The following is a 26,512-nucleotide window of genomic DNA, read 5'->3' as shown; positions in this document are numbered from 1 at the left end:
TTCAGTTCCGCACAGACATCGCCCGCACGGAGTACCTCTCCAACGCCGACGAGCGCCTCCGCTGGCAAGCCAGCTCCCTGCCTGCGGACGACCTGTGCACGGAGAACGCCATCATGCTGAAGCGGTTCAACAGGTACGAGCCGGCGCAGAGCAACTCGCGGGTCCTTGTGTGCGGCGCGCCCAGGTCTGAGGAGCTGAGTAGAAACTTGGCAGCGGGCGAGCAGCGCCGGCAGGCGTAGTGCCCATCTCTGCCGGGGGGTACGCGCGGGCCTCATCCTCGCTTCCTGCCCGTCTGAATCGTCCTGCCGTGAGCCTCTCTCATGTGGGCGTTCGGGGTGGATTGGCAGGGCTGTGCTGAGGCAGACGGTGGAACAGACCCTCTCGGCATATCATGACTGCAGATACTTAGCTGAGAAGAGGGGCATCTGGTGTACCTGGTTCCTGGCCTAAGAAGCCCAAATAAGTTCCCTTGACTGCAGGCAGGGTGGCTGGACACTGGCTCCGGGGTCTGCAGCACCCCCACCCCATACAGGGCCCCTGGCCCTCTCTGCAGCAGCTCCCTACCCAGACACCCTGGGTGTTTCTGGCTTCGTCTCAGTATCTTGAAATCCTGGAGCCCATGAAGTATGTCACTGTCCCACAGACACAAAGGATGAAGACTCCTAGCCCCTCGGGCCCCGCCTGCGGCTCCGCGTCTTGCCCCGTGGTGCTGGTGGGAGTGTCGATCCGTCCTTGCGGTCTGCGCTGGGTGGGCTCCTCTGAGCAAGCGCACAGGCACTCCTCCGTGCTGCTCCGGCACTAGCCTGGCCCACGGGACAAATGATAAACCTAAGGACGGTGTGTGACTGACAGCAGACTGACAGCACCTCAGGGGCCTTCATCGGGAGCCAGTTAGCAGCTCACTGTGCATCTCCAGGGCAGGCGGCTGGGGTCGTTACAGACCCGGCCACGCATGTCCACAGAGGCTGTCCGGCAGGCGGCGAGCGAAGAGGACACGTGTCACATGAGAGGGCAGGTGTGCTCCCCACGGATACACGTACCCACGTGCACACGTGTGTCTGTAAACGCCTGGAGCTTCTCTGAGCAGAAAACCAGAAACCCGTGACCAAAATTAGGCGAAGGGGGAATCTTCCCACCGTATGCCCTTTCATGGCTTCTGAATTTTGTGCAAACACATGTACGTGCAGTACATTTTTTAAAAAGTGTTTTAGTTGGCCCCATGACCCTGGACCCATCACTCTTAGTGCCCCGTCTTGCTCATTCATAAAAGAGACGAGCTGATGGTACCTTCTCCCAGGTTTCTCGTGAGGACTAAGCTGTGTCTGCCATTCGTCAGAGTCCCTGGGGGTCTAAAGCCGCCCTGCCCTGCTCCAGGGAATCTGTGACTTGGTTAGCTCCCTACAGAAGCGCTTCAGAAAGACGGCTTTAGCGGCAAGCCTTTGTGACGCTTGTCTTCATGGGACTCTGGAGACCACGCTGGAGCGGTGGGGACAGCTTCCCGTCACCTTTGTCCAGGCTCCCTGAACCTGCTCTAATGTCGCCTCCCCCTCAGGTACCCGCTGATCATCGACCCCTCTGGCCAGGCCACAGAGTTCATCATGAACGAGTACAAGGACCGCAAGATCACGCGCACCAGCTTCCTGGACGACGCCTTCCGGAAGAACCTGGAGAGTGCGCTGAGGTTTGGGAACCCCCTTCTGGTGCAGGTGTGTGCAGCAAACACTTGATGCGGTGCAAAACTGGAGTCTGTGCCTGTGACAGTAACGGCACTTGTTTGATGTCAAAGGATAAAGGTTTGCGATTGTTCTGTGAAAAGTTGGGCCAACAGAACAGTGTTTATTTAGTCTCAGTCATCACAGTCCACTGGAACTTTCTACACTGATGGTAATGTTCTCTGATCTGTGCTGCCTGCTGTGGTGGACATGTGTGTGGCTGGGGTGACTGAGGAGCTGAATGTTTTAATGACGTGGCCACCAATGGCTCATGGCCACCGTACCAGACGGGGAAGGTCTCCGTGGCTCGGTGGCTCCTGAGTTGTGTTTGGAACAGGAGCTCAGGGTCAATGCCATGTTATTTGGGTGAAAATAAATACTGTGGAGCCCTGACCATTTGTTTGTGTGTGCGTCCGTAGGATGTGGAGAGCTACGATCCAGTGTTGAATCCAGTACTGAACCGGGAAGTGCGGCGAACAGGGGGCAGAGTGCTGATCACCCTCGGCGACCAGGACATAGACTTGTCACCGTCGTTTGTCATCTTCCTGTCCACCCGAGATCCAACTGTAAGGAACAAGGCACCTCAGATACGCAGCAGTGACAGCACTTGGTGTCATGGCTTGGGTGACAAAGCAGGCGGTTCTGTTACTCGTTTTGGCAGGTGGAGTTCCCACCAGACTTGTGTTCCCGGGTCACATTCGTCAACTTCACGGTCACCCGTAGCAGTCTACAGAGCCAGTGTCTGAATGAAGTCCTGAAAGCAGAAAGGCCGGACGTGGACGAAAAGCGCTCCGACCTCCTTAAACTTCAAGGTGTGTTTCTGGGTCTGGAGCTTCGGGAGTCTTGAGCAGGTTGGGGTGAACTTGGAAGGGACTAGAACACGTCGGGTTTATTCAGACCTTCGGGAGAGCTTTCCTTCTGGAGGAGCAGGGGTGCCGGCAAACTCGGGGTGTTCCGACCGTTTCAGGGGAGTTCCAGCTCCGGCTGCGCCAGCTGGAGAAATCCCTGCTGCAGGCCCTGAACGAGGTGAAGGGGCGCATCCTGGACGACGACACCATCATAACGACCCTGGAGAACCTCAAGAGGGAGGCTGCCGAGGTGACGAGGAAGGTGGAGGAGACGGACATCGTCATGCAGGAAGTGGAGACAGTGTCCCAGCAGTACCTGCCTCTGTCCACCGCCTGCAGCAGTATCTACTTCACCATGGAGTCCCTGAAACAGGTGACCATGGGGGCCGCCCACCGTGGGACAGCACGCCGCGCGCCGCACGCTCCCGCCTAATGGCCATCACCTCCCCTTCCAGATCCACTTCCTGTACCAGTACTCCCTCCAGTTCTTCCTGGACATTTATCACAATGTTCTGTACGAGAACCCCAACCTCAAGGGCATTACCGACCACACGCAGCGCCTCTCCATCATAACGAAGGATCTCTTCCAGGTAGAGCACCTGGCGCTTGGCTCTGTCAGGGCGGGATGGTGGGAGGTCATGGCTCAGGGACCGCAACGTGGGCCGCTCTCGTCCCCAGGTGGCGTTTAACCGGGTGGCCAGGGGCATGCTGCACCAAGACCACATCACCTTCGCCATGCTGCTGGCCCGGATCAAGCTGAAGGGCGCTGTTGGGTAAGGTCGGCCGCCCCGCTTTGGGGGTCGCCTGTGAGCACGGGACGAGGCCTTAAAGGGAATAGATTCCTTCCTGTGACCGCTCCTTCAGGGGCGGCAGAAGTGAATCGGAGATCCTGCTCACCTGCTGCCCCCTCCAGGGAGCCCACCTACGATGCCGAATTCCAGCACTTCTTGAGAGGAAAGGAGATCGTCCTGAGCGCTGGCTCGACGCCCAAGATCCAGGGCCTGACCGTGGAGCAGGCCGAGGCGGTCGTGAGGCTGAGCTGTCTCCCTGCGTTCAAAGACCTCATTGCAAAGGTTCAAGCCGACGAGGTAAATGTTCTGATGCTTCCTGGCCTCTTCGAGGAAACTGGCCTTGAGGGATTGCGTGTGTCGCACTCGCGTGTGCCGTCTGATAGTTCGTCTCGACTTCTCTACCCACAAAACGAGCTCTGCTCCATGGCAACTCTCTCTCTCTCTCTCTCTCTCTCATCTCCACAGCAATTTGGCATCTGGTTGGACAGCAGCTCCCCGGAGCAGACGGTCCCGTACCTCTGGAGTGAGGAAGCCCCGTCCAGTAAGCCCATGTCAGGCTCCCTGTGTTTTCATTCTGGACCCAAATGTAAAATTGGGCTTTGCTGCTCAAGTGAAGGAACACTTCCAAAAAAACAAAAAGTCACCAGTTCCTGAAATAAGTTATCTCAGCATTAAAACTTGAGGTCCTAAGTCCTGCTCCACTCACGCTTGAAGATGGGGAGAGACCTAGATCAGCAGGCCCTCGCCCAGCGTCAGGGGAGAGGTGGGCTTGTTCTGGAGTAGTCTCCCTTTGCCCTGTGCTGGCTGCGGCAGGGAGGGGACAAGCTCCAGCAGTGCCACCCAGCCGGGGTGGGGCTGGTGGTCGCTGGCAACACGTGGGTGTCCGTGGAGTCCTTTAAACTGGTAACTGCCACAGTAGCCACAGAGGGGCCCACACAGCAGACACTGTCACACGTATGTCCTGAGGGTTCACTTAAGACAGGAGGTGGTGGCAGTGCTCCTTGGAGCGGAGAGGACCAGGAGCGGCAGCACGGTATCTCGGGTCACTTGAGCTGAATCTTGTACACTGAGTGTCACCAGGCCGGAGCTTGTTGCAGGACTGGTCCAGCGGGGGCGGCTTGGAGTCTTGCCACGCCCGCCCCCCAGCCCTGTACTTGCCTCCTGCAGCACCCATTGGGCAGGCCATCCACCGCCTGCTCTTGATTCAGGCCTTCCGCCCCGACCGCCTGCTGGCCATGGCCCACATGTTTGTGTCCACAAACCTGGGGGAGTCCTTCATGTCCATTATGGAGCAGCCGCTCGACCTGACCCACATCGTGGACACTGAGGTATGGCTCTGGCTCCCCGCAGGCCCGGGTGCGCCTCACCCCCTCCGGCAGCCGGTCACCGTCTCCTCGTCAGGCCACACACCTGCTCCAGACCAACCCCCAACCTGGGCCGTCCCACGGCGCCCACACCTCAGGGCCGGGAAGCCTTCGCGAGGCCTGTCTGTGGGGCTCTCCCCTCGCCAGATCCACCGTCTGGTGGAAGCCCTCTGCCTTAGTTCTGATCTCTTCACCTCTAGGTCAAGCCCAATACTCCCGTCCTGATGTGCTCCGTGCCTGGGTACGACGCCAGCGGGCACGTGGAAGACCTTGCGGCCGAACAGAACACGCAGATCACTTCGATTGCGATCGGTAAGGGCGCCCGATGAATCATCCGGGCTGAAGCCCCTTGGAATTCGTGGTGGGCCCTGAGGCCCAGGCCTGCCTTGCTGACACTGAGTTTTCTGGCACCAGGCTCCGCGGAAGGCTTCAACCAAGCAGACAAAGCGATCAATACGGCCGTGAAGTCGGGCAGGTAGGCTGGCTTTGTTTCAGAAAGCCTTAGTCCCCGAGAATTGCGCCCGGAAGCCTGAAGTGTGGCTGCGGCTGTCCCGGCAGGTGGGTGATGCTGAAGAACGTGCACCTGGCCCCCGGCTGGCTGATGCAGCTGGAGAAGAAGCTGCACTCCCTGCAGCCGCACGCCTGCTTCCGGCTCTTCCTCACCATGGAGATCAACCCAAAGGTGCGAGCGGAGTGCACGCGGCCGCTTTCTGTCCCAGCGCCGCGGGCGTGCGTGTGTGCATTCGTGCGTGCGCCGTTGAGCCAAAGCGCACCGCGAACTGGACAGTGACGGGCGCTGTGTCCCCCTCAGGTGCCCGTGAATCTGCTGCGAGCCGGCCGCATCTTCGTGTTTGAGCCGCCCCCGGGGGTGAAGGCCAACATGCTGCGGACGTTCAGCAGCATCCCCGTCTCGCGGATCTGCAAGGTACACGTGGCTCTCTCCCGGCACGCTGTATCTGCAATAGTCCGGGACATGCGTCCCATTACCAGCCTCGGGAGCAGGTCTCCACCTTCCCAGAAGCGCCATAATGGCTGATTGCACTGGAAATGTCCTGAGCTGTAGCCAGAAGTCCCTTCCTGAGGATAGGCTGAAAGATACCCGTGCACGGTGCTGGGTCGCGGGCGGTAGCGGGCAGGCTCCCAGGTGAGCAGACATCGCGGTGGAGCCCCAGGCCGAGCTCGGATAGTATCCGCCGTAGGTGTCTGGCAGGCCAGTGCTCCCAAGCCTGGTCCCTTGAGGGCTCCTTACGTGCAGTTTTATTTTGTGCCGTAATCCAGTTTTGCTGACAGTTTCAGAAAACCTGTTAGCGTTTTTTGTGACTGAACAGTTGATCTATGTGGTGTATCGGAATGTGTCCTTATAGGAAAGTTAGCATAACTGCCGGCAGTACTGGTATTAATGTGCCTCATCGGAAGTCCTAGTGCTTGAGGTTCAAGGTGGAAAGCTTTTTTTTTTTTTTTTAAGATTTTATTAGCGCATACGCATGCGAGCAAGGGCTGGGGGGACGGGGGGCGGGAAGCAGGCTCCCCACTGAGCAGAGAGCCCGATGCGGGGCTCGATCCCAGGACCCTGAGATCATGACCTGAGCCGCGAAGGCAGGTACTTGACTAAGCCACCCAGGCGCCCCTGGAAGGTTCTTTCTGAAACTTTGACAGAGGAGCCACGCTGTTGTCTTAGCTAGAAAGGGTGCTGCTCTGTGGGGACTGCTCTGTGGGGACTCCGTCATTGCTAACCTTCCTCATCCAGTCTCCGAATGAGCGCGCTCGCCTGTACTTCTTGCTGGCCTGGTTCCATGCGATCATCCAAGAACGCTTGCGCTATGCACCCCTGGGGTGGTCGAAGAAGTATGAATTTGGGGAGTCTGACCTGCGTTCGGCCTGCGACACAGTGGATACGTGGCTGGATGACACGGCAAAGGCAAGTGCAGGCTGCTGGGAGGGGGGCGCTTAGAATTGCTTGTGGGTGTGGCAGACGGTGGGGAGTCCCGTCTGTCATAGGGGTGAGGAAGAAACCTGCCCCCCAAGACACCAGGCTGTGCTGGTGCCCCTCCGACCTGCCCCCACAAACCCCAGCCTTCCTCACGCAGGGGAGGCAGAACATCTCGCCAGATAAGATCCCGTGGTCCGCACTGAAGACCCTGATGGCCCAGTCCATCTACGGGGGACGAGTGGACAACGAGTTTGATCAGCGTCTGCTCAACACTTTCCTGGAGCGTCTGTTCACAACAAAAAGCTTTGATAGTGAATTTAAGCTGGCCTGCAAGGTCGACGGGCACAAAGACATTCAGATGCCGGACGGCATCAGGTACGAGCCTGCCTCCCGTGACCTTGACCTTTGCCACACCAGCCACTTGACCGCTCCGGGCAAAAGGGCATTTCCAAATGTGCTGGTTTTCCAGGCGAGAGGAGTTTGTCCAGTGGGTGGAGCTGCTCCCCGACACCCAGACGCCCTCCTGGCTGGGCCTTCCCAACAACGCCGAGAGAGTCCTGCTCACCACCCAGGGTGGGTACCCCACGCGCCCGGCCCCCCACTAGTGCTTCTGCTCCTGCCTCCACCCTGAGGAGAGGGGGAAAAGGTAGTCGGTTCCGGGTGGCGTCTCTTCCCAGTCTAGGCTCAGGTCCTTGAGGTCTGGAAATTACGTGTTGGTTTCAGCAGACCTCATTTCTTTTTCCTTAAAGAATTGAAAGGTGCCTGGTACTACATGAGGGTTTTTTGTTCTGTTTTTTTGTTTTGTTTTGTTTTTAAAATTTATTTATTTATCTGACAGAGAAATCACAAGTAGGCAGAGTGTGGGGTGGGAGGAAGCAGGCTCCCTGCTGAGCAGAGAGCCCGATGCGGGGCTCAATCCCAGGACCCTGAGCTCATGACCTGAGCCGAAGGCAGATGCTTATTAACCCACTGAGCCACCCAGGCATCCCTTACATGAGGTTTGAAAATCAGTTTTTATTAGAGTAGTCCTTAAAATTTTTCCTCCCCCCCCCCCTTTTTTTTTTTTAAGACTATTCAAGAAGTATTTAATGCGGTGGTTTTCAGAGTGTGGTCCCCAGCTCAGCTCAGCAGCCTCCTCACAACTTCTATAAACACAGATCTCAGGGCCTGCTTCAGGCGTCCTGCGTCTGAAGCTTGGCCCCCCGCCCGTGTGCTCCAACAGACACTCACGGTGGCAGCTCTGTCCACGAGCTTGTACCCACTGATCTAACCCAGACTTAGCTTTGTGGGAACCAGGCCCAGAAAAGACTTTGAGATACCCAAACTCATGCAGCTGCTTGATAGTTCCCTTTAGGCCAGCCCTTCAGCTCTGCACGAGAAACCCTAGTTACCGCGCTTCCTCTCTGCGGACCACCTTGACCCCGTGCCAATCCACGCCCCACTCTGTGAGGCGCCATGGTCCCCTAGGCCACCAAGACAAGAAGCTGGGCTACCGGCCACTGTGAATTTGAGGCCTAGGTCCAGGGCTAGGTGGGAAGTACACCCTTGTCCAAAACCTATACTGAGGTCATACAGTGTTTTAACACTGGTGGCACCTGCTTTGGCCCCATGACACGGGAATGGTGTATAGGATTTCTCCCTCCTCCTGTCCTAACACCAGCTGGATGCCTGGATAGGGCCGCTCAGTATTAACGAGCCCCCGGACATCACACTGCGTCCCCCGCTAGAGCATCCCCGAAGGCCTGGGCTGATGGCTGTCTCCCTTGGGAGGCCCTGACGGTCGAGCCAGACAGGCCTGTCCTCTCTGCTCCAGCCTCCGGTGTGGTTCGGGGACATGGCTTCCAGCTGTCCCGGGCCAGGTGAGGGACAGGATGACACAAGGCAGAGCAGTGGGCATGGGCAGCCCAAGACCACAGTGCGGCGGCCTCCCCTGCTGGAGCCTCGCCTACCCCAGAGCCCAGCCCTCTAAGAGCGCCCAGGCATGTGAATCCGGAGTCTTCGAGCAGCCTAGTCTGGTCTTGCGCTCAGGCTGCTGGCTCGGTCCAGCCGACTCGATCTGGCCATCGCCTTCCTCTGTATGGGCCACTTCACTCTCTGGCCTGGTGTCCGCACGTGGAACCGTGCCAGGATACATGCCGCGGCCCGTACGCTCACGTCCTTTCTCTGCTCCTTGCCCTCCCCCCGCCCCGTGCCACCTCCGGGTGCAGGCGTGGACATGATCAGCAAGATGCTGAAGATGCAGATGCTGGAGGACGAGGACGACCTGGCCTACGCTGAGACCGAGAAGAAGGCCAGGACCGACTCCACGTCCGACGGGCGCCCGGCCTGGATGCGGACCCTGCACACCACCGCCTCCAACTGGCTGCATCTCATCCCGCAGACGCTGAGCCACCTCAAGCGGACGGTGGAGAACATCAAGGTGGCCGGGCGTGGGCGGGGCCACCTCGGGGGTCCACGCTCCGGGCAGGTTCGGGCTCGGGCTCCTCTCGGAGCTTGTGGGCAGCTGCGCCCAAACTCAGGCGTGGAGGCTGATCTCTTGCCGGGGCTCCATGGGCACGAGCGTGGTGAGGGGGTCCCAGAGGAAGCGTCCCTCCTCTTTGGGGCGCACGACCCGGTTCCCACCCACTTGGTGCAAAATCCAGTCTGAAGTCTCGTCTGGGAGCGAGCTCAGGAGGAACCTCGAGCCTCGGGCGGCGCGGTGAGGTCCTGCGGGAGGACGAGCTCTTCCCAGACTCTCCCCTTCACCCAGGCCTTCTCGTCTCTTTGACGATCTTAGGATCCCCTGTTCAGGTTCTTTGAGAGGGAAGTGAAGATGGGGGCCAAGCTGCTGCAGGACGTCCGCCAGGACCTCGCAGACGTCGTCCAGGTGTGCGAAGGGAAGAAGAAACAGACCAACTACCTGCGCACCCTCATCAACGAGCTGGTGAAAGGTGCGCCCTCCCTGCGCGGGGGCCGCGGGCAGCGGGGCCCGGGCCTGGCCTGGCGCATCTCCTTCTGTGCCCATGTCCCTGGGGCCGGGCTCACAAGGGCCTGAGGTTTTTTCTTATTTGCTGGCTCCCTGAACGTTTATTAAATCTGTACAGTTTTTAGGGGGGTGGCCAGCACATAGAAAAGTGGGGAGCTTGAGTCTAAAAGTACAGGGAGCCCCCAGGGGTCTCCCATCCACCCCAAGAGCCTGAATTGGGGGGTGAAGCCCCGCAGCTTGTGTGAGGGGAGTTAGCCGCTAAGGCAGTCTTTGGGGGGTTTGTGGCCCCCCCAGACACCCCTCCTCAGGCTGGACGAGCAGATGCAGGGGTGTGGGCAGGGGACGGAGGCAGGCAGAGTAGAGAAGCTGCTGACCGCTAGCAGAGTGACCCCTGTGTGCCCTGGGGATGGTCCGAATGACGCTGCCGGGGGTCCCCTTGCGTGCAGGGATCCTGCCTCGGAGCTGGTCGCACTACACCGTGCCCGCGGGCATGACCGTCATCCAGTGGGTGTCCGACTTCAGCGAGAGGATCAAACAGCTACAGAACATCTCCCAGGCGGCTGCGTCCGGGGGCGCGAAGGAGCTGAAGGTGGTGAAGGCTGCCCCGCGGGGGTTGGGCGATGCGGGCGCTGTCCGGGGCCGGGGGGCAGCACTCGCGAGCCCAGGGGGCGGGTACAGACCCCAGCACGACCCGAGGGAAGGGGTGGCGGGCGCTCGCTGCTCACCGGGGGGCTCTTGCTTCCTACAGAACATCCACGTGTGTCTGGGTGGCCTGTTTGTGCCCGAGGCGTACATCACCGCCACCAGGCAGTACGTGGCCCAGGCCAACAGCTGGTCCCTGGAGGAGCTCTGCCTGGAAGTCAATGTCACCACCTCCCAGAGTGCCACCCTGGATGCCTGCAGCTTTGGGGTCACGGGTGAGTTGGGGTCCTCAGCCACTCTGGGCTTCTCCCTGTTGGGCAGCCTGTCCCTGCACCCGGGCCTCTTCACAGGTGGTCCTGGTGGCTGGTGGCCTTCCAGGGCTGCTCCCAGTCCGACGTGTCTGAGATGTGGTCGGTGGCAGCATGCCAGAGCCGTGCACTGCGTCACCGGGAGTCACACAGCTGTTACCACTGGTGACGGGGCCTGACTGCCTCCCGCAGGTCTGAAGCTTCAGGGGGCCACGTGCAGTAACAACAAGCTGTCGCTGTCCCACGCCATCTCCACGGTCCTCCCTCTGACGCAGCTGCGCTGGGTCAAGCAGACCAATGCTGAGAGAAAGGCTAACGTGGTGAGTGGCCCATTCCAGCCATCTGGGGTCAGCAGGTACCCCGTGTCCCCACCCCCTCCCCGCACGCAGCCAGGCGCCGGGGCTGCCGTGGGCTGTCTGCCTGAGCCAGCACTGAGCCTGTCCTCTCCTCTAGGTGACCTTGCCTGTCTACCTGAACTTCACTCGGGCAGACCTCATCTTCACGGTCGACTTCGAGATCGCCACCAAAGAGGACCCACGCAGCTTCTATGAGCGCGGCGTGGCCGTCCTCTGCACGGAGTGAAGCTCGGCTCCCTCGCCCCCTTTCTGTAGTCCTAACTATTTATGTCTCTTCATCGTTCAACTGCTGGGAGGAAGTGGACGTGTCGGAGGAAAGTCCTTGGTGCGCCGTCGCCGTCCGAGGAAGCGGAGCATGGGCTGCTGGCCGGGATGGCGGAAGCTGGCCGGACTCCGTGAGGTGCCTGGGGAGGCGCTGTAGCTTGGCTTGTTCGGGGAATAAAACACTAAGCACGACCCGGCCTCCCACCTCTTCTGTCTCTGTCTCCTCGCAGCGCCGAAGCTCCGGTCCTGGGGGCCCTTCCCCCACAGAAACGAACCCCAGGGCCTGGCCAGGCAACGTGGGCGCCCGCCCACCCCTCATGGTACAGCCTGGCAGCAGGCTGGGTCACGTGAGGGCACGGATACCCTTAGCTGACCGGTCCCCCATCCTGTGGACACCCCCCCCAGGGCGCCTGCCTTCCCCCAGATCCTGGGGTGGCTGCTGGACCTTGGCATAGACCCAGAGGCGAAAACCTGTCCTGCTGCTGCTGCCCCGGTGCCCCACGCTCGTCCACCCACCAAGGATGATCCGGGGCTGGGGGTGCCTCAGCTGCTGCCTCTCCCCCCCACCGCTGCTCTGGAGCTGCCAGGCTCCGGCTGTCCCCAGGCCCTGGGGACAGAGTCCGCTGCCTCCCCCCTCAGTTTGAACATGCTGTCAGGAATCTAAGCGTTTTCTCTGAACCCTTAACAGTTCTTAGCTTTTCTACAGCGCGATTCCTAAATGGGGCTGTGGGCTGTGAGAGCTGAGACCAGGCCTGAGGAAGTAGAACCCACAGAAGGGCCACCATGGGTATCTGTCCCCTACCTCCCGTGCCCACCACGCCCAGGTAAGGGTCCCGGGCGCAGGAGCACCGCCACCATCCTGGAGGGGAATGCGTAGCAGGTTCCTGAACGGGGGTGAGCAGAAGCCGCTGCGGCGACCAGACCCCCCCAACACCTTGCCAGGGGACGCAGGGGGAGGGGCCAGCCACCCCAGGTCTGGGCTGGAAGCTCCTGTCAAAGGCTTCTACATACCTCAGGTGTGCCCGAGGCACCCACTTGATGCCTCCCAAAGCTCCACGTCACTCAGTGCCCACCTCCAGGGCCTCTTGGAGCCCCAACCCCACGCGAAGCTCAGCCCAAGGGGCCTGAGGGACCCTCCCACCAGGGCCACAGTCTCCCTCTCAGTGGGCAGAGCCTGCGCCCACCCCCGCCGGCCTGCCAGGAGGAAGGAGCAGCTCTCGGCCTCACGTGCACTTCCCTTTTATTGGCACTTGGGGACGGTGGTCCTAGGCGTGTGGGCCGCGGCCCCCCGGCGCTGGCACCAGACTTGTACTCAGTTCATGCCTGCTGGGGAGCAAAAGGCCCAGTGAGCAAACCCGCAGCAACTGGGAAAAGGGTCAAAGAGCCGCCACCACCCCTTTAACAATCGGCACGTCAAGTCCATGATCATGTCAACAGCCAGAACCCACAGCTCAGAGCGTCCTCTGTGTGCACAGTGAGGAGGAATGGAAACAGACATGGAGCGGGGTGGCTCCCCGAGGGGCCGGTGGGGGACAGGCCAGCTCCCGCGAGTCCAGCACGCCCCTCCTGCCCACCGCCCCCTGCCACCCCCACCCAGAGCAAACATTCAGGGAGGGGACAACAATGGGCACCAGGAGTCCAGGTTTAAAAAAAAATCACTAGTTCTACAGAAACATGAATAGTAACAGGAAAAAAACTTGAATTTAGGGGAGGGGCATCCCGTGACCCAGGACCCTTCCTCGGCTGGAAAAACCCATTTCCAGCACAGTTGGTGGGCACTCAGGTGTGCCTTACTTCAGACCTACACAGGGCAAGTGTTTCGTGGAAACAAGTCCATCGGTGGCAGCTGTGACCCAGGGGACCCCTCGGGGCTGTAGGACCCCTTCTGAGCTAACTCTGCTCACCTTGGCCTAGGCCACATACTGCTTCTTTCTCTTAGTTTTCTCAGGCTCTGCAAGTAAAAGTTCCAGTTTCCTCTTGGAGAGGGTCAGCTTGGGTCCCTTGTCCTTCTCACCCCCAAGTCTGGGTGGCGGCCGGGTGGCTCTGGTTCTGCTCTGTGCCGGGCGGCCTGGCTCCAGGGGACCCGTGGCGGGGAGGAGGGGGCCAGCTGCCCTGGGCCACGGGTCCTCGGTCATCCTCCAGTCTTCCGGCGACCCCGAGCGCCGGGTAGCCCGGCCTCGAGTCTCGGGGCTGCTGGCCTCCACGGGCTGCATATCCACGTCGTTGGCCTCAAGAGACGTGGGGCCCCGGCTGGCCGCTCTCAGCGGGAGGTCTGCGGTTTTGGACGAGAGAGGGTCTTCTAAGCTAACTTCTCCCGGACGCCCGCACCTGAGCGCGTGGGAAGGCCCAGTACCATTCGCGTCACCTGGAGAACAGTCACTGTGGCTGGAGGCCAGGTGACCAGGGGGATCTTCTGAATCGCCATCGAAAGGATCTAAAAACTGAGCACAAAACGATTTCTGAGCCAGACGGCGACCTCCACCAGGAGTAAGTGCAACACGCCCCCCCACACACAGATTATTTCTCCCAGCACTGATGCTGGCAGACTCTGCCAACGCGTCTGCTTCGCGAACGATAAAAAATGCCTTAGACGGGGACCACTGCTGATTTCGGCTCCAGCCCTGATCTCAGGGTCATGGGATCAAGCCCCACAAAGGGCTCCATGCTCAAAGCAGAGTCTGCTTGTCTCACTCTCCCTTCCCTACCCTCCCTAACCCTAACATCCCTGCTTCAAAAATAAATGTTTTTCAAAAATGCATTAGGGCCGCCTGGGTGGCTCAGTGGGCTAAGCCTCTGCCTTTGGCTCAGGTCATGATCTCAGGGTCCTGGGATCGAGCCCCACATCGGGCTCTCTGCACAGCTTCCTCCTCTCTCTCTGTCTGGCTCTCTGCCTGTTTGTAATCTGTCTGTTAAATAAATAAATAAATAAAATCTTTTTTAAAAAAATGCATTAGACAAATATCTCCTCACATCCCAAAAGCTTGAGGGTCCGCTACCACTGGGCGCCCATCACTTAAAGCCCTTGTCCCAGGACTGCGCACCAGCCCCGCCAGCCGGGTCCACACGGCCCAGCCTACCCCAGGGTCTGAGCTCACTTCCTCACAACATCCGGTTCCTGGCTCACCCCACCCTGTTCCTGACCGCCTGCCACCCCCATGCACAGGGCTGGCCAGAGGCAGGAGGGAGCTTTGGGGGCAGAGTTCATGGTTTTCAAAGTGCCCCGTTTCTGAGCAGCAGCCGTGGGTGACACAGCCCATCTTCCTCGGCAGCCTCCTACCTCTGTGACCACCTGAGGGGGCCCCTGGAGCTTTTTGGACTTCAAGTCCCACGGCTCCTCGCTGCTGACCTTGACCCGATTTCCCAGCTCTTACTCCAGCTTTTCCCCTCTCTGCATCTGTGCTCTTGACTGAGCAGCTCTGACATTAAAGGTCTCTCTCCAGGGACATCTGAGCCCCCGCAACCGACCGCTGTCCCTTCCTGCGTTAACTGCGGGGAGCTGCACCCCGTGAATCTCCAGGCCAGGCTGAGACCTCCTCCCAGATACACCCACGGACCCCTGAGGTCCCTGCTGGTCAGCCAGTTGGAAGGGTTTCACTCCCTGTGGAGCCGTGGGCAGAAACGGCCCGGGAGTCAACTCTCATGTGGGGAGTAAAAACCTGCCGAGGGGCTCATTTCTCCCGTGGACAGGTGACATGGTCACATATGCACCACCCCCAAAAACGGTAAAAATAAAAATAGTTTCACACCATAATCTGTGGACAACTCTAATCATTTCAGATTCAGAAACGGGCAGAATTGGGCTTCACAGAGCCAGCATCATGGGGCCCCATGGCAGAGCAGTCCCCAGCCCTACGAAGCCTCGAGGCCCAGACTAGAGGGAGCGTGTGGGGGACAGTGAGGGGCTCACCCCTCACATAAACTAACAGAGTCCGGCCTCGCACACAGAGAGGCCCAGCGAGGCAAGCGATCCCTGGCCACATGGCTAGGGTTAGACCCTTACCCGGGATCTTTAAACTCCACGAGACCACATGTCAACTACACCTGGATTACTGATTTTAATTATTTTTTTAAGATTTTATTTATTTATTTATTTATTTATTTATTTTAAGATTTTATTTATTTATTTGACAGAGAGAAATCACAAGTAGACGGAGAGGCAGGCAGAGAGAGAGAGAGAGGGAAGCAGGCTCCCTGCTGAGCAGAGAGCCCCATGTGGGACTCGATCCCAGGACCCTGAGATCATGACCCGAGCCGAAGGCAGCAGCCCAACCCACTGAGCCACTCAGGCGCCCAAGATTTTATTTATTTATTTATTTATTTATTTATTTGACAGAAATCACAAGTAGGCAGAGAGAGAGGGAGAAGCAGGCTCCCCACTGAGCAGGGAGCCTGATGCGGGGCTCGATCCCAGGACCCTGAGACCATGACCTGAGCCAAAGGCAGAGGCTTTAAACCCACTGAACCACCCAGGTGCCCCCTGATTTTGATTTTGATTGCAACAGATGCTGAGGGGTGACTGGCTGGCTCAGTGGGGGAGCCTGTGGCTCTTGATCTCGGGGTTGGGAGTTCAAGGCCCACACTGGGCATAGAGATGACTTAAAAATAACATCTTTGGGGTGCCTGGGAGGCTCAGGTAGTTGAGCATCTGACTCTTGTTTTCAGCTCAATCATGACCTCACGGTCGTGAGATCAAGCCTTGTGCCAGCTCTGTGCTCCGTGGGGGGTCTACTTGAGGTTCTCCCTCCTTCTCCCTCTCCCCCACACCCGCTTGTGGGCACGCACATGCTCTCACTCTAAAAATTAATAAATCTTTTAAAAAAATAAATAAAATCTTTTTTTTTTTTAAAGATTTTATTTATTTATTTGACAGAGAGAAATCACAAGTAGATGGAGAGGCAGGCAGAGAGAGAGAGAGAGGGAAGCAGGCCCCCTGCCGAGCAGAGAGCCCGATGCGGGACTCGATCCCAGGACTCTGGGATCATGACCTGAGCTGAAGGCAGCGGCTTAACCACTGAGCCACCCAGGCGCCCTAAATAAAATCTTTTTAAAAAAATCTATTTTAACAGAAAGAGACAGTGAAAGAGGGAACACAAGCAGGGGGAGTGGGAGAGAGAGAAGCAGGTTCCCCGTGAAGCAGGGAGCCCGATGCGGGGCTCGATTCCAAGACCCTGAGATCTTGACCTGAGCCGAAGGCAGAGGCTTAACAACTGAGTCACCCAGGCACCCCAATAAAATAGATTCTTTAAAAAATAATAATAGGGGCGCCTGGGTGGCTCAGTGGGTTAAGCCTCTGCTTTCGGCTCAGGTCAAGATCTCAGGGTCCTGGGATCAAGCCCCGCATCGCATCGGGCTCTCTGCTCAGCGGGGAGCCTGTTTTCCTTCCTCTCCCTCTGCCTGCCTCTCTGCCTACTTGTGATATCTGTCTATCAAATAAATAAATAAAATCTTTTAAAAAATAATAGTAATAATAATAATAATAATAAACTGAGGCACTCGGGTGGCTCTTGTAAAACACAGTACCTCAGTCTTCCCCATCACAAAAGAGCACACACAAGCAGGCCCCAAACCACTCTCCTTGGAAAGGCCTGCTTGCAAGGTCGACCTGTGGCTGGTTCTGGGGACTTGACATCGGGGACAGCTCCACCAGCCCCTCAAGGGGTTGAGGGGCTCTTGGCTCATTCTGTCACGTACCTCCCTCCAGATACCTTCAATTAAGTCCATGTGATTCTTTTTGTGATTGGCCTGGAGAAATTAAAAAAAAAAAAAAATGCTGAATAATCCTTTCTAGGATGGCAGGCAGACCGATAGCAGGTAGTGTCCTAGGGCCAGGGACCGAGGGACGGCAGCTGTTCCCGCCACACCGGACCCTCAGAGGAAGGCAGCCCTTGGAGGGTGGGCAAGAGGCACCTCCTGGTTTAAGGGACTAAAATGAGAACCTGGGCCGCCGGGAATAGGAGAAGGAGGACCAGGAATGCGGCGAGAAAACGGCCGGATGCGGTGCCCGTCTCACTGGGAACAGAAAACCCTGCACTTGTTCTAAACCCAAACCTAGAAGATCATGGTAGATTCTAGATTATCTGTCTTAACTCCTTCCTTCCTTTATAGGAGCTGAGGCCAGACAGCGGCCAGGCCTTGCTCAGGGCCCTCTGAAGAACCCCGGGGCTTGTATCAGATGTTCTAAAACCTCCCCAAGGATCCCAGGCTTCTGGGGAAAAAGGCTTTTGTTTTTTCTTGATCAAAACGCAGGAGTTTGAACCCACTGACATTTCAGCAGGGAAGAAAGACCCATAATGATTTCACCAGGAACCACCGAGAAGAGCCGCCAGGACGCCTGGTCCGGGGATCACAGGTCGCCCCGTGCCCCCCCCCCCCCCCCGCCGGCCCCGGCACCCCCAGGAGGGCCAGGGCTGTGAGAGTACCTTGAAGCGATGGAGTGTGTTTCTCTGCCTCTTGCGGAAGCCAGCCCTGGTGCTGGCGGAGCTGAAGGCCACCCTGATGCAGGTGGGGCGGCCGGACCTCAGACCGGCCATGGCTTGGGGGCCAGCTATGATGGACTTTTCACTGCACTGGAAAACATCTCACTTGACATTACTTGTCCTCACGAGGACAAAGCCCAGGTCACTGGTGGCTGGGGTGGGGGAGGGGCAGCCTCCCCAAGGGCAGGCACCCAGCAGGAGGGCGCCCCCCCCCCCCCGCCCCCGGGAGCTATCTGGCAGTTTGTCCAAGTCAGATCTACCTGCCCCAGAGGTGAACTGTACTGGGTTCCACCTTGCCAAGACAAATCTAGGGGTGTCTTCAAAAAATTTTGTCGTTAACCCTCTGGGGCCAGCTGGTGGTGGCGATGTCTAGCCCGTGAGCATTCCGTCCGTGTGGGGAAAGCCCTGGGCCCCCAGAAGCTCGATCCACCCGAGCTTAGTGGAAAGGTCAGATTCATTGACCCTGAAAATTCCAGAATGGAACCCACCACCCAGCTCAAATGTCTTCTCCCTTTATTTTAACAGATGAAGCATGTGAACCCAGGTTGGGGACTGACTGACTCACTCACCCAAGTGGACAGAAACCATTCCCCCACCAACCCAGAAGTGTGAGGTTGTTAAAAACAATTAAAAAGGAAAAAAACAACAACAACACAGGGGCTCCTGGGTGGCTCAGTGAGTTAAGCCTCTGCCTTTGGCTCAAGTCATGATCCCAGGTCCAAGGATGAGCCGCGCATGGGGCTCTCTGCTCAGCGGGGAGCCTGCTTCCCCCCCACCCCGCCGCCTGCCTCTCTGCCTACTTGTGATCTTTCTCTCTCTCTGTCAAATAAATAAAACCTTTAAAAATATATATATATGCACCCAAAGGAAAGAGAGAGAGAGAGAGACACCAACCACTCTTAAAAAAACAAAAGAAAAACGTACCCAGAGCACGAGACTGTGAAGCGACGTTGGATTTTCATGTCACTTGCTTCCCTCAGGAATCCTCGTGGGAAGGCACGTGCCAGGCCCTGGGGGAAGCGTCGGTCACAGCGCTGCCCACCTCCCCACCCTGCACCGTTCTGCTTTCCCAAACTAGGCTCCACAGAACACCAGCTCCGGGCAAAGGCAGAGAAACAGGAAAGGCTATAAACCATAGCCCAAAGCACAATACACATTAGCATTTTATTTTTTTTTTTTTTTTTTTTAAAGATTTTATTTATTTATTTGACAGACAGAGATCACAAGTAGGCAGAGAGGCAGGCAGAGAGAGAGGAGGAAGCAGGCTCCCTGCTGAGCAGAGAGCCCGATGCGGGGCTCGATCTCAGGACCCTGAGATCATGACCTGAGCCGAAGGCAGAGGCCTTAACCCTCTGAGCCACCCAGGCGCCCCCACATTAGCATTTTAAAGGCTGGGAAGGCTCCCTACAGTGGGGGGGGGGGGGAAGAGAATAAAATAAATTAGTCCAGTCAGCCCCTCACCCCCAGGCTTTCCCAACTTTCGATGACCTTGACAGTCTCGAGGCCCACGGGGATTGGTCTGCCAGTTTTCTTAGGAGCACAGGAGGGTGGTGGATTTGGGGAGCGCGTCCACACAGATGCCCTTCCCATCTCGAGGGGATCACCGTGCAAGATCACAGGTGACCGGGCGCCTGGGTGGCTCAGTGGGTTGGGCCGCTGCCTTCGGCTCAGGTCATGATCTCAGGGTGCTGGGATCGAGTCCCGCATCGGGCTCTCTGCTCAGCAAGGAGCCTGCTTCCCTCTCTCTCTCTTCACCTGCCTCTCTGTCTACTTGTGATTTCTCTCTGTCAAATAAATAAATAAAAAATCTTTAAAAAAAAAAAAAAAATCACAGGTGACCTTCTCCCCGCCAGGCTACCCCGCTCATCCTCGGGAAGTCGTCTCGCAAGGCGGCCCACGGTCAAGGACGGGGGTTCGCTCTGCGGCCGGACTGGGGCGCTTGGAAACCCTCAGCGTGGGGAGCATGGTCTCCCTGCTCGCTGATGTAGCCGGTCCTTCGGCCGCGACAGGTGGGCTCAGTCGTGTCATACTTGAGTTATAATAAATACTACGGGACTGGGAGGGCTCCTGGCTGACGTGAGACTCTCCATCTCGGGGCTGTGAGTTCAAGCCCCACGCTGGGTGTACAGAGTAGTTTAAAAAATAAGATATTAATAAATAAACCCATTACTTTGTTCCACTTTTGCCTGGAACTTGTTCGGCTGACTCCTTTGTCCCCATGACATGTCCAAACCAACTTAGTTTTGATCTCCCAAGGAATACATCCCGCGAGTTTGTTAGGCCAAGTTCAGATAAAAGTCCCCCCAAAGTGAAATTACAACAAGGAGAGGAATCTGAACCCCATATTCTCCTCACTTCCCTGCTGGACGTAGGGGCCAGGGTCATGGCCGGGGGGAGGGCCAACCTCAGATTTTCTAGAGCAGCTGGTTGGCACCAGGTTAAAAGATTATTTTCTTTTAAGTTAGTTATTTGACAGAGAGAGAGAGAGCATGACACTCAAGCACACAAGCAGGGGAAGGGGCAGAGGGAGACAGAGAAGCAGGCTCCCCGCTGAGCAAGGAGCCAGAGGCGGGGCTCGATCCCAGGACCCTGGGATCATGAGCTGAGCTGAAGGCAGACGCTTAATGACTGAGCCACCCAGACACCCCCATACTGCCCTTTCTCACGCAGGTGCACAGTACCTCACCCGCTGCATCTCCCCCTACTCCCGCCCCTGGGTCCTCCTGCTCTATTCTCTGGGTTCCACAGCCCCTTTTGACAGACTTACTCCATCGCCTGCATTTTTGGCTTCTCTGCCCACAGCTGTGTCCCTGTGTCCCCAAAGCCCGGCCCAGCACCGAGCACGAAGCTGATGCTCAGCAGATATTTCCGGGGTGCACACGTCCGTGCATATCCCACAGACCCCGCACCCCCAGATGCGCCCCTGCCTTCACAGCCTCCAGCACAGCATGCATTCTGCCAAAAGCCAGATTCCTTGCACACCCTGCCAGGGGGCGAAGGGTCCATGCAGCAATCTGATGTTTGTTACAAGCTGAACTTCTGACCAACTTCCCTAACAAAGGGCTAACGTTTTCCCTTTGTAAACAGAATGTTTGGGCACCTTCAGGAAATGCTGAATAAATAGAAAAAAAAATTTTTTATCATGAAGTGAAATGCGTGCCAGCAAGGAAGGAAGAGGAAAGGATGATGGGCCGGTTCCTTCCCCCGCAACCCAGAGCCCCAGAGACCGGGTGACTCCTCTCCTCTCGGGGAGGCGGGACAAGGAGCCGCCCAAGCCCTCACCTTAGTTTCCAGCTCCCTGGGACCCGCCCCAGTCCCCGGTCCTTCCATCCCTGGTCCTTCCAGCCCTGGAACGGCGCCCAGGAGGAGTGGCCCTGGGAGGGGCTGGGGGACAAGTCAGCTCCCCAGCTGAAGGCTCCCACCTGGAAGCCGGGGGCATCTAGGAGTGCGGAGCGGCAAACGGAAGGTGGCGGGCGGTGAAGTCCAGAAAGCTTCCAAGACGGGGGCCGTGGGGGGAGACGCTATTCTGCAGGGAGGAAGGAACAGAGCACAAGCACAATGATTTTGTTTTTTTTAAGATTTTATTTATTTATTTGACAGAGATCACAAGTAGGCAGGGAGGCAGGCAGAGAGAGAGGAGGAAGCAGGCTCCCCGCTGAGCAGAGAGCCGGATGCGGGGCTCCATCCCAGGACCCTGAGATCATGACCTGAGCCAAAGGCAGAGACTTAACCCACTGAGACACCCAGGTGCCCTGGCACAGTGATCTTTTAACAGAGGATCTTAGCAAGTCTGTGTTCAAGATCTAGAAAAAAATAAAAAATATGGTGACCTGCTTCTCCGGCCCCCACCCCCACCCTCAACCCGAAGGTCAGAATTCAGAACAGGTTTGCCCTAAGTTAACCACTAACTGACCTTGGTACTTAAGTCAATTTTGCATTTCTGCTTTAAAGGAAACATGTGTTTAAAAAGTTCTCTCTTGGGGCGCCTGGGTGGCCCAGTCGTTAAGCATCTGCCTTCAGCCCAGGTCATGATCCCAGGGTCCTGGGATGGAGCCCCGTGTCGGGCTCCCTGCTCAGCGGGGCGTCTGCTTCTCCCTCTCCCTCTGCTCTTCTGTGTGTCCTCTCTCAAATAAAATCCTTTAAAAAAGTTCCCCCAAAAAGATATTTTAAAAGTTCTTTAACATTCATCAACCTCAACTGTTCTAGTTCAAGAACAGACCCCCTCTCCTTGCAATAAGATTTGCTCTGAAAGAGTTCTCAAACTTCTCTTCCCCAAAAGCGGATTTTAAGAGGATTGGCTTTATTGAGGGCAGGTTAACCAAAGCAATGTGGGCTGGCATCTCACAGGGTGCTTTTTTATTTTTTTTTTTTATTTATTTGACAGAGAGAGAGAGACACAGCAAGAGTGGGGGGAACACAAGCAGCCGGAATGGGAGAGGGAGAAGCAGGCTTCCCGCTGAGCAGGAAGCCTGATGCAGAGCTTGATCCCAGGACCCTGAGATCATGACCTGAGCCGAAGGCAGACACAGACACATAGTGACTGACCCCCCAGGCGCCCCTCACAGGATGCTCTTACCTTTATTTTTCTACCCGCTTGAAAGAAACTAAGATCTGGTCCAGACTCCACATGTCTGAGCTCCTTTCCTGGCCCAGGAGCCCGGGAGAGCAGGAAACCCTGGAGGGTCAGGGTCGAACCACCCACGGCCCCAACGCGCACACACACTGGGTCCTTCAGACGCATTCCTTTTCGGGACAACTTCAAGTCATTCCCGAGTCCCTGGGCCAGGGTCGGTGCCCAGGAAATATCCCTAAACGTGTAATAGTGTAAAGTGAAGTCAGAGACTGAACATGATCCCCGTTCCTACCCACACACAGAACAGCGCACGGCTCCAAGCACACCGGCCCCACCTTCACCTGATGAGGCTCTTGGCAGGCTGGGGGGTAAGAGGGTCTGTACTTCAATGTACAAACCAGAGGTGTTTCTCTTTCTTTTTTTTTTTTTTAACCGATTTTATTCATTTTAGAGAAAGAGTGTGTGAGCAAGGGAAGCAGTGGGAGAGGGAAGGAGGAAGAATCGTGAGCAGGCTCCCCGCTCTGAGTGTGAAGCCCAACGGAGGACAGGGTCCATCCACAGCAGGACCCATGCCGAAACCAAGAGTCAGACGCTCAACCCGCTGAGCCACCCAGGCGCCCCCACCAGTGTTGACTATTAAGGTGGACACCTTCATTCCATACTTGATATTATTTTGACTACTTTTTTAGTGTAATTATGCTGAGATACAATAAAAAGGAAAGATAGTGGCTTTTTTCATTTTGCAATCTCTTGTCCCTTATGCCACCTGGAAAGAAGTCATAACTTACAAATCCAGGGACACCCGGCTGGCCCAGTCAGTAAAGAATGCGACTCTTGATGTCCGGGGTCGTGAGTCTGAACCCCACGTTGGGCAAAGAGATTACTTAAAACAAAACTCAAGGACTCTTGAAGACAATGTTGACCAAGCTCTAAAGGGAAAACAATTTAGATGAAGCCAGTTCTCATCTTACCTTGGATCCGTGAGTCAGCCTTTCCAAAGCCCCTGTGCTTGCATCAGAATCCATCAGATCACAAAGTTCTACAACCAAAATAAGAACAGCCATTCACACAGAAGGAATTCACAGAGAAGCCAGAGCACAGGACCTCTGGGATTTCTTATTTCTTATTTTAAATCAGTTTGCTCTAAAGGAAATGACAGGTTAAAATAATATTTTGGAGAAATACTGTGTAGCTTTGCAGACAGGACCCCAGGGTAATTCCCAGGTGTCCTACAATTTTCCCGTGGGTTTGCCGGGAGGGAGGGGAAGGTATCCACACTTCTCAAGCACAAGATGTTTACTGTCTGAGGGCAAAGCAACGGGTCAACCCAGGGCCAGGCTCCCACCCAGACCCTGGACTGGACCCTGGGCAGAGCTGGCGCAGCCCCACCTCCCCACGACCCCATCCAGGTCACGGGAGGGAGGCCGGGGCGCCCCTTCTTAGGCGCTTGCACTTCCCGCCTGGGGGAAACGGAGGACCCCCCCCCCCAGGCCTCCCCTCACATCAGGGACTCACTGCCCTGCAGGTCTGACTCCCGAAGATGGGACGTTCCTCCATAACGGGAAGCAAAGGGCGGTCTCCAAGGTAAGGGGTCCAGACCCAGGGGGCGGGACACCACCCCCGCCCGACGAGGAAGACCCGCCTCACTTCCACGGGGCAAGGGCCCCCCACGCAGGATCTAGCCCCGGTGCCGGCCCCTTCCCGCCCGAGGAAGCCCAGCCGCGCCCCACCCCTGCCCTGCGGCTTCGGCGGCGCCGGCCCGGCCAGGTGCTGCGGGGAGAGGGGCCGCGGGTGGCGGCGGCTTGGATGGCCGCGCGCACCTGCCCGACGCACCTGCGCCCACCTGCCCGGGACCCGGACTGGGGCTGGGGCTGGGCCGGGATAGCAGCCCCCGAAGTGGGAAGGAACTGGCTCCTCGGGGCGACTCCGGTAGGGCGTGCTGTCACTCAGGTCGGGGACACCGGGAAGGGGCTCGGGCGGGTGGGCCCGGATGGCGCTTCGCGGGCGCAGCCGAGGCCGGGCGCGCAGGGCACCGCCGGCCGCTGCAGACTCACCTTCTGAATAGCATGTCCATGTTGTCCCCGGAGTGATCGTCGCCGAGCCCCGAAGGGGGTCTGCGGGCCGGACCTGTGTGACGTCACGGCCATCTCCGCGGCGACCCGCGAGCCGCCCCTCCCGCCTGACCCAGGCCCGCAGGCGCCCGCGCCCCTGCGCCCCGCGGCTCGGATCCGCCCTCCCGCGCTGGCTCGCGGCCGGGGACGCCCGTCTAAGCACATGATTTTGTCACAAAACCTTGAGTGACTCTCCTGTGCCCCGGGATGACGTCCGAACCTTTTAACGCGCCCACCCGGCCACCCCCTCCGGCTGTACCTGAGACCACTCCCACCTCTCCTTCCAGATTCCGGATGAAGCCCAGCCCCTCGCTTCCCAACCACCCACAGCTGGGACCTCTCTGGGGAAATTCTCTCTTCACCCTGCCCCACCCCTGGCTTAAGCTTTGGAGCGGAGTTTGGCACCTCCTCCAGGAAGCCTTCCTGGATGTCCTCTGCATTCCCATAGCAGGCCAGATCAGCCTGTGCCGAAGTTTCCTGCGGATTTCTACGGACTCACAAGACTCGTGGATGAGCGTACCGGTTCGGAACCCAAGGCCCCTCCCCCCTCCAACTCACCCCTACACAACTACCATATGACCCCCCACCATGCCCAGCACAGTAGCTGCTCAAAAATGTATTTTGAGGGACACCTGGGTGGCTCAGTCCCTTAAGCATCTGCCTTCAGCTCAGGTCATGATCCCAGGGTCCTGACATTGAGTTGAGTCCCACATGGGGCTCCATGCTCAGTGGGGAGTCTGCTTCTTCCTCTACCCTCTCCCAGTGCCTGCTCTCTCTCAAATAAAATCTTTAAAAAATAAAGATGTATGGTGTACCTGGGGGGCTCAGTGGGTTAAAGCCTCTGCCTTTGGCTCAGATCATAATCCCAGGGCCCTGGGATCCAGCCCCACATCAGGCTCCCTGCCGAGCAGAGAGCCTGATTTCTCCTTTCTCTCTGCCTGCCTCTCAGCCTACTTGTGATCTCTGTCAAATAAATAAATAAATCTTAAAAAAAAAAAAAAGACGCGAAAAAAAAATAAGGATGTATGTGTGTGTGTGTATATATATCTATACATATGTGTATGTGTATAAATATATATATACACACACACACATACACAATAATTATTACTTTGCCATAAAAATGAATGAGATCTGGCCATTTATGATAATATGGATGGACCCTGATGGCAGTATGTTAAGTGAAATAAGTCAGACAGAAAAACACAACTACCATATGACTTCACTTATATGTGGAATCTAAAAACAAAACAAAACAAATGAAAACAAAAAAATAGATCCCTAAAGGGGCGCTTGGGTGGCTCAGTGGGTTAATCCTCTGCCTTCAGGTCAGGTCATGATCTCAGGGTCCTGGGATCGAGCCCCGCATCGGGCTCTCTGCTCATCGGGGAGCCTGCTTCCTCCTCTCTCTCTGCCTGGCTCTCTGCCTACTTGTGATCTCTCTTTGTCAAATAAATAAAGTATTTTTAGAAAGAAAAAAAAATAGGGGCGCCTGGGTGGCTCAGTGGGTTGAAGCCTCTACCTTCAGCTCAGGTCATGATCCCAGGGTTCTGGGATCAAGCCCTGCATCGGGCTCTCTGCTCAACAGGGAGCCTGCTTCCTCCTCTCTCTCTGCCTGCTTCTCTGCCTACTTGTGATCTCTGTCTGTCAAATAAATAAATAAAATCTTTTTAAAAAAAGAAGAAAGAAAAAAGAAAAAAAATAGATCCATAAATACAGAAAACAAACCGGTGTTTGCCAGAGAGAAGAGGTGGGGGATGGGCAAAACAGGTGGAGGAGGGTGGGAGACATAGGCTCCCTATTATGGGATGAATAGGTCAAGGGGACGAAAAGTACCACATAGGGAACATAGTGGTATTGTAATAGCGTTGCAAGGTGACAGATGGGAGCTACACTTGTGGTGCGCACAGTGTGAAATGTAGAATCATCAAATCACTATATGGTACAGCTGAAACTAATATAACATTGTGCATCCACTACACTTCAATAAAACGCATACACACAATACTGAGTCTTCCAATCCATGAACATAGGATGTCTTTTCATTTATTAGGTCTTTAATTTCTTTCAACAGTCTTAAGTTCTCAATGTGCAAGTCTTGTGTCTCTTAAATTTATTGCTAAGTATTTTCTTATTTTTGAAGCTATTGTAAGTAGAGCTGTGTCTTAAATT

The 26,512-nt window shown here is 56.7% G+C and overlaps 2 protein-coding genes and 1 long non-coding RNA gene across 7 annotated transcripts in view; 2 read left to right on the top strand and 1 right to left on the bottom strand.

The window, feature by feature from the left end:
* DYNC1H1 (dynein cytoplasmic 1 heavy chain 1) overlaps positions 1 to 11,372 on the top strand; it is a 66,795-nt gene extending 55,423 nt beyond the window's left edge. Inside the window, exons 56-78 of the mRNA XM_082737410.1 lie at positions 6 to 133; positions 1,553 to 1,706; positions 2,132 to 2,278; positions 2,374 to 2,524; positions 2,680 to 2,933; positions 3,016 to 3,150; positions 3,239 to 3,333; positions 3,474 to 3,648; positions 3,817 to 3,892; positions 4,519 to 4,679; positions 4,916 to 5,027; positions 5,130 to 5,190; positions 5,274 to 5,397; positions 5,527 to 5,640; positions 6,463 to 6,633; positions 6,803 to 7,020; positions 7,115 to 7,218; positions 8,853 to 9,064; positions 9,422 to 9,575; positions 10,057 to 10,199; positions 10,359 to 10,527; positions 10,753 to 10,880; positions 11,014 to 11,372. Coding sequence (XP_082593536.1) covers positions 6 to 133; positions 1,553 to 1,706; positions 2,132 to 2,278; positions 2,374 to 2,524; positions 2,680 to 2,933; positions 3,016 to 3,150; positions 3,239 to 3,333; positions 3,474 to 3,648; positions 3,817 to 3,892; positions 4,519 to 4,679; positions 4,916 to 5,027; positions 5,130 to 5,190; positions 5,274 to 5,397; positions 5,527 to 5,640; positions 6,463 to 6,633; positions 6,803 to 7,020; positions 7,115 to 7,218; positions 8,853 to 9,064; positions 9,422 to 9,575; positions 10,057 to 10,199; positions 10,359 to 10,527; positions 10,753 to 10,880; positions 11,014 to 11,142 — 3,315 coding nt within the window. The 3' untranslated portion in view covers positions 11,143 to 11,372. The remainder of the gene's footprint in view (positions 1 to 5; positions 134 to 1,552; positions 1,707 to 2,131; positions 2,279 to 2,373; positions 2,525 to 2,679; positions 2,934 to 3,015; positions 3,151 to 3,238; positions 3,334 to 3,473; positions 3,649 to 3,816; positions 3,893 to 4,518; positions 4,680 to 4,915; positions 5,028 to 5,129; positions 5,191 to 5,273; positions 5,398 to 5,526; positions 5,641 to 6,462; positions 6,634 to 6,802; positions 7,021 to 7,114; positions 7,219 to 8,852; positions 9,065 to 9,421; positions 9,576 to 10,056; positions 10,200 to 10,358; positions 10,528 to 10,752; positions 10,881 to 11,013) is intronic.
* A 1,027-nt stretch (positions 11,373 to 12,399) lies between these two features.
* On the bottom strand, positions 12,400 to 24,635 carry LOC309868054 (uncharacterized protein). 5 transcript variants are annotated; one of them, XM_082737545.1, is made up of 9 exons: positions 24,284 to 24,635; positions 23,201 to 23,268; positions 22,233 to 22,464; positions 21,079 to 21,182; positions 18,581 to 18,666; positions 17,600 to 17,746; positions 16,872 to 16,922; positions 13,085 to 13,621; positions 12,400 to 12,503 (listed from the first exon to the last, which is right to left on the bottom strand). In XM_082737545.1, the coding sequence occupies exons 6-8, from the start codon at positions 17,708 to 17,710 to the stop codon at positions 13,091 to 13,093; spliced, it is 693 nt and encodes a 230-aa protein (XP_082593671.1). In that variant the 5' UTR covers positions 17,711 to 17,746; positions 18,581 to 18,666; positions 21,079 to 21,182; positions 22,233 to 22,464; positions 23,201 to 23,268; positions 24,284 to 24,635; the 3' UTR covers positions 12,400 to 12,503; positions 13,085 to 13,090. The 5 variants fall into 5 exon arrangements, with proteins under 5 accessions (XP_082593671.1, XP_082593670.1, XP_082593669.1 ...); XM_082737544.1 differs by lacking the exon at positions 22,233 to 22,464 and having other exon boundaries at positions 12,400 to 12,506; XM_082737543.1 differs by lacking the exon at positions 22,233 to 22,464.
* Positions 24,070 to 25,141, top strand: LOC309868062. Its single transcript, XR_014313485.1, has 2 exons — positions 24,070 to 24,158; positions 24,628 to 25,141. It is a non-coding gene; the product is annotated as an uncharacterized lncRNA (long non-coding RNA).
* The last annotated feature ends 1,371 nt before the right edge of the window (positions 25,142 to 26,512 follow it).

Source organism: Mustela nivalis (genome assembly GCF_964662115.1).
Source record: "Mustela nivalis genome assembly, chromosome: 6".
NCBI lineage: Eukaryota > Metazoa > Chordata > Mammalia > Carnivora > Mustelidae > Mustela > Mustela nivalis.
Note: the sequence above shows the minus strand (reverse complement) of the source record. Positions and strands in the feature narration are given on the sequence as shown.

Excerpts from the sequence above, each read along its gene's own strand:
- LOC309868054 (XM_082737545.1), bottom strand. The coding sequence starts at position 17,710 with ATGGCCGGTCTGAGGTCCGGCCGCCCCACCTGCATCAGGGTGGCCTTC. Across the intron at positions 16,923-17,599 it reads ACACACTCCATCGCTTCAAG|GCCAATCACAAAAAGAATCA; the intron begins GTACTCTCACAG and ends TAATTTCTCCAG. Across the intron at positions 13,622-16,871 it reads TTGAAGGTATCTGGAGGGAG|TTTTTAGATCCTTTCGATGG; the intron begins GTACGTGACAGA and ends TTTTGTGCTCAG.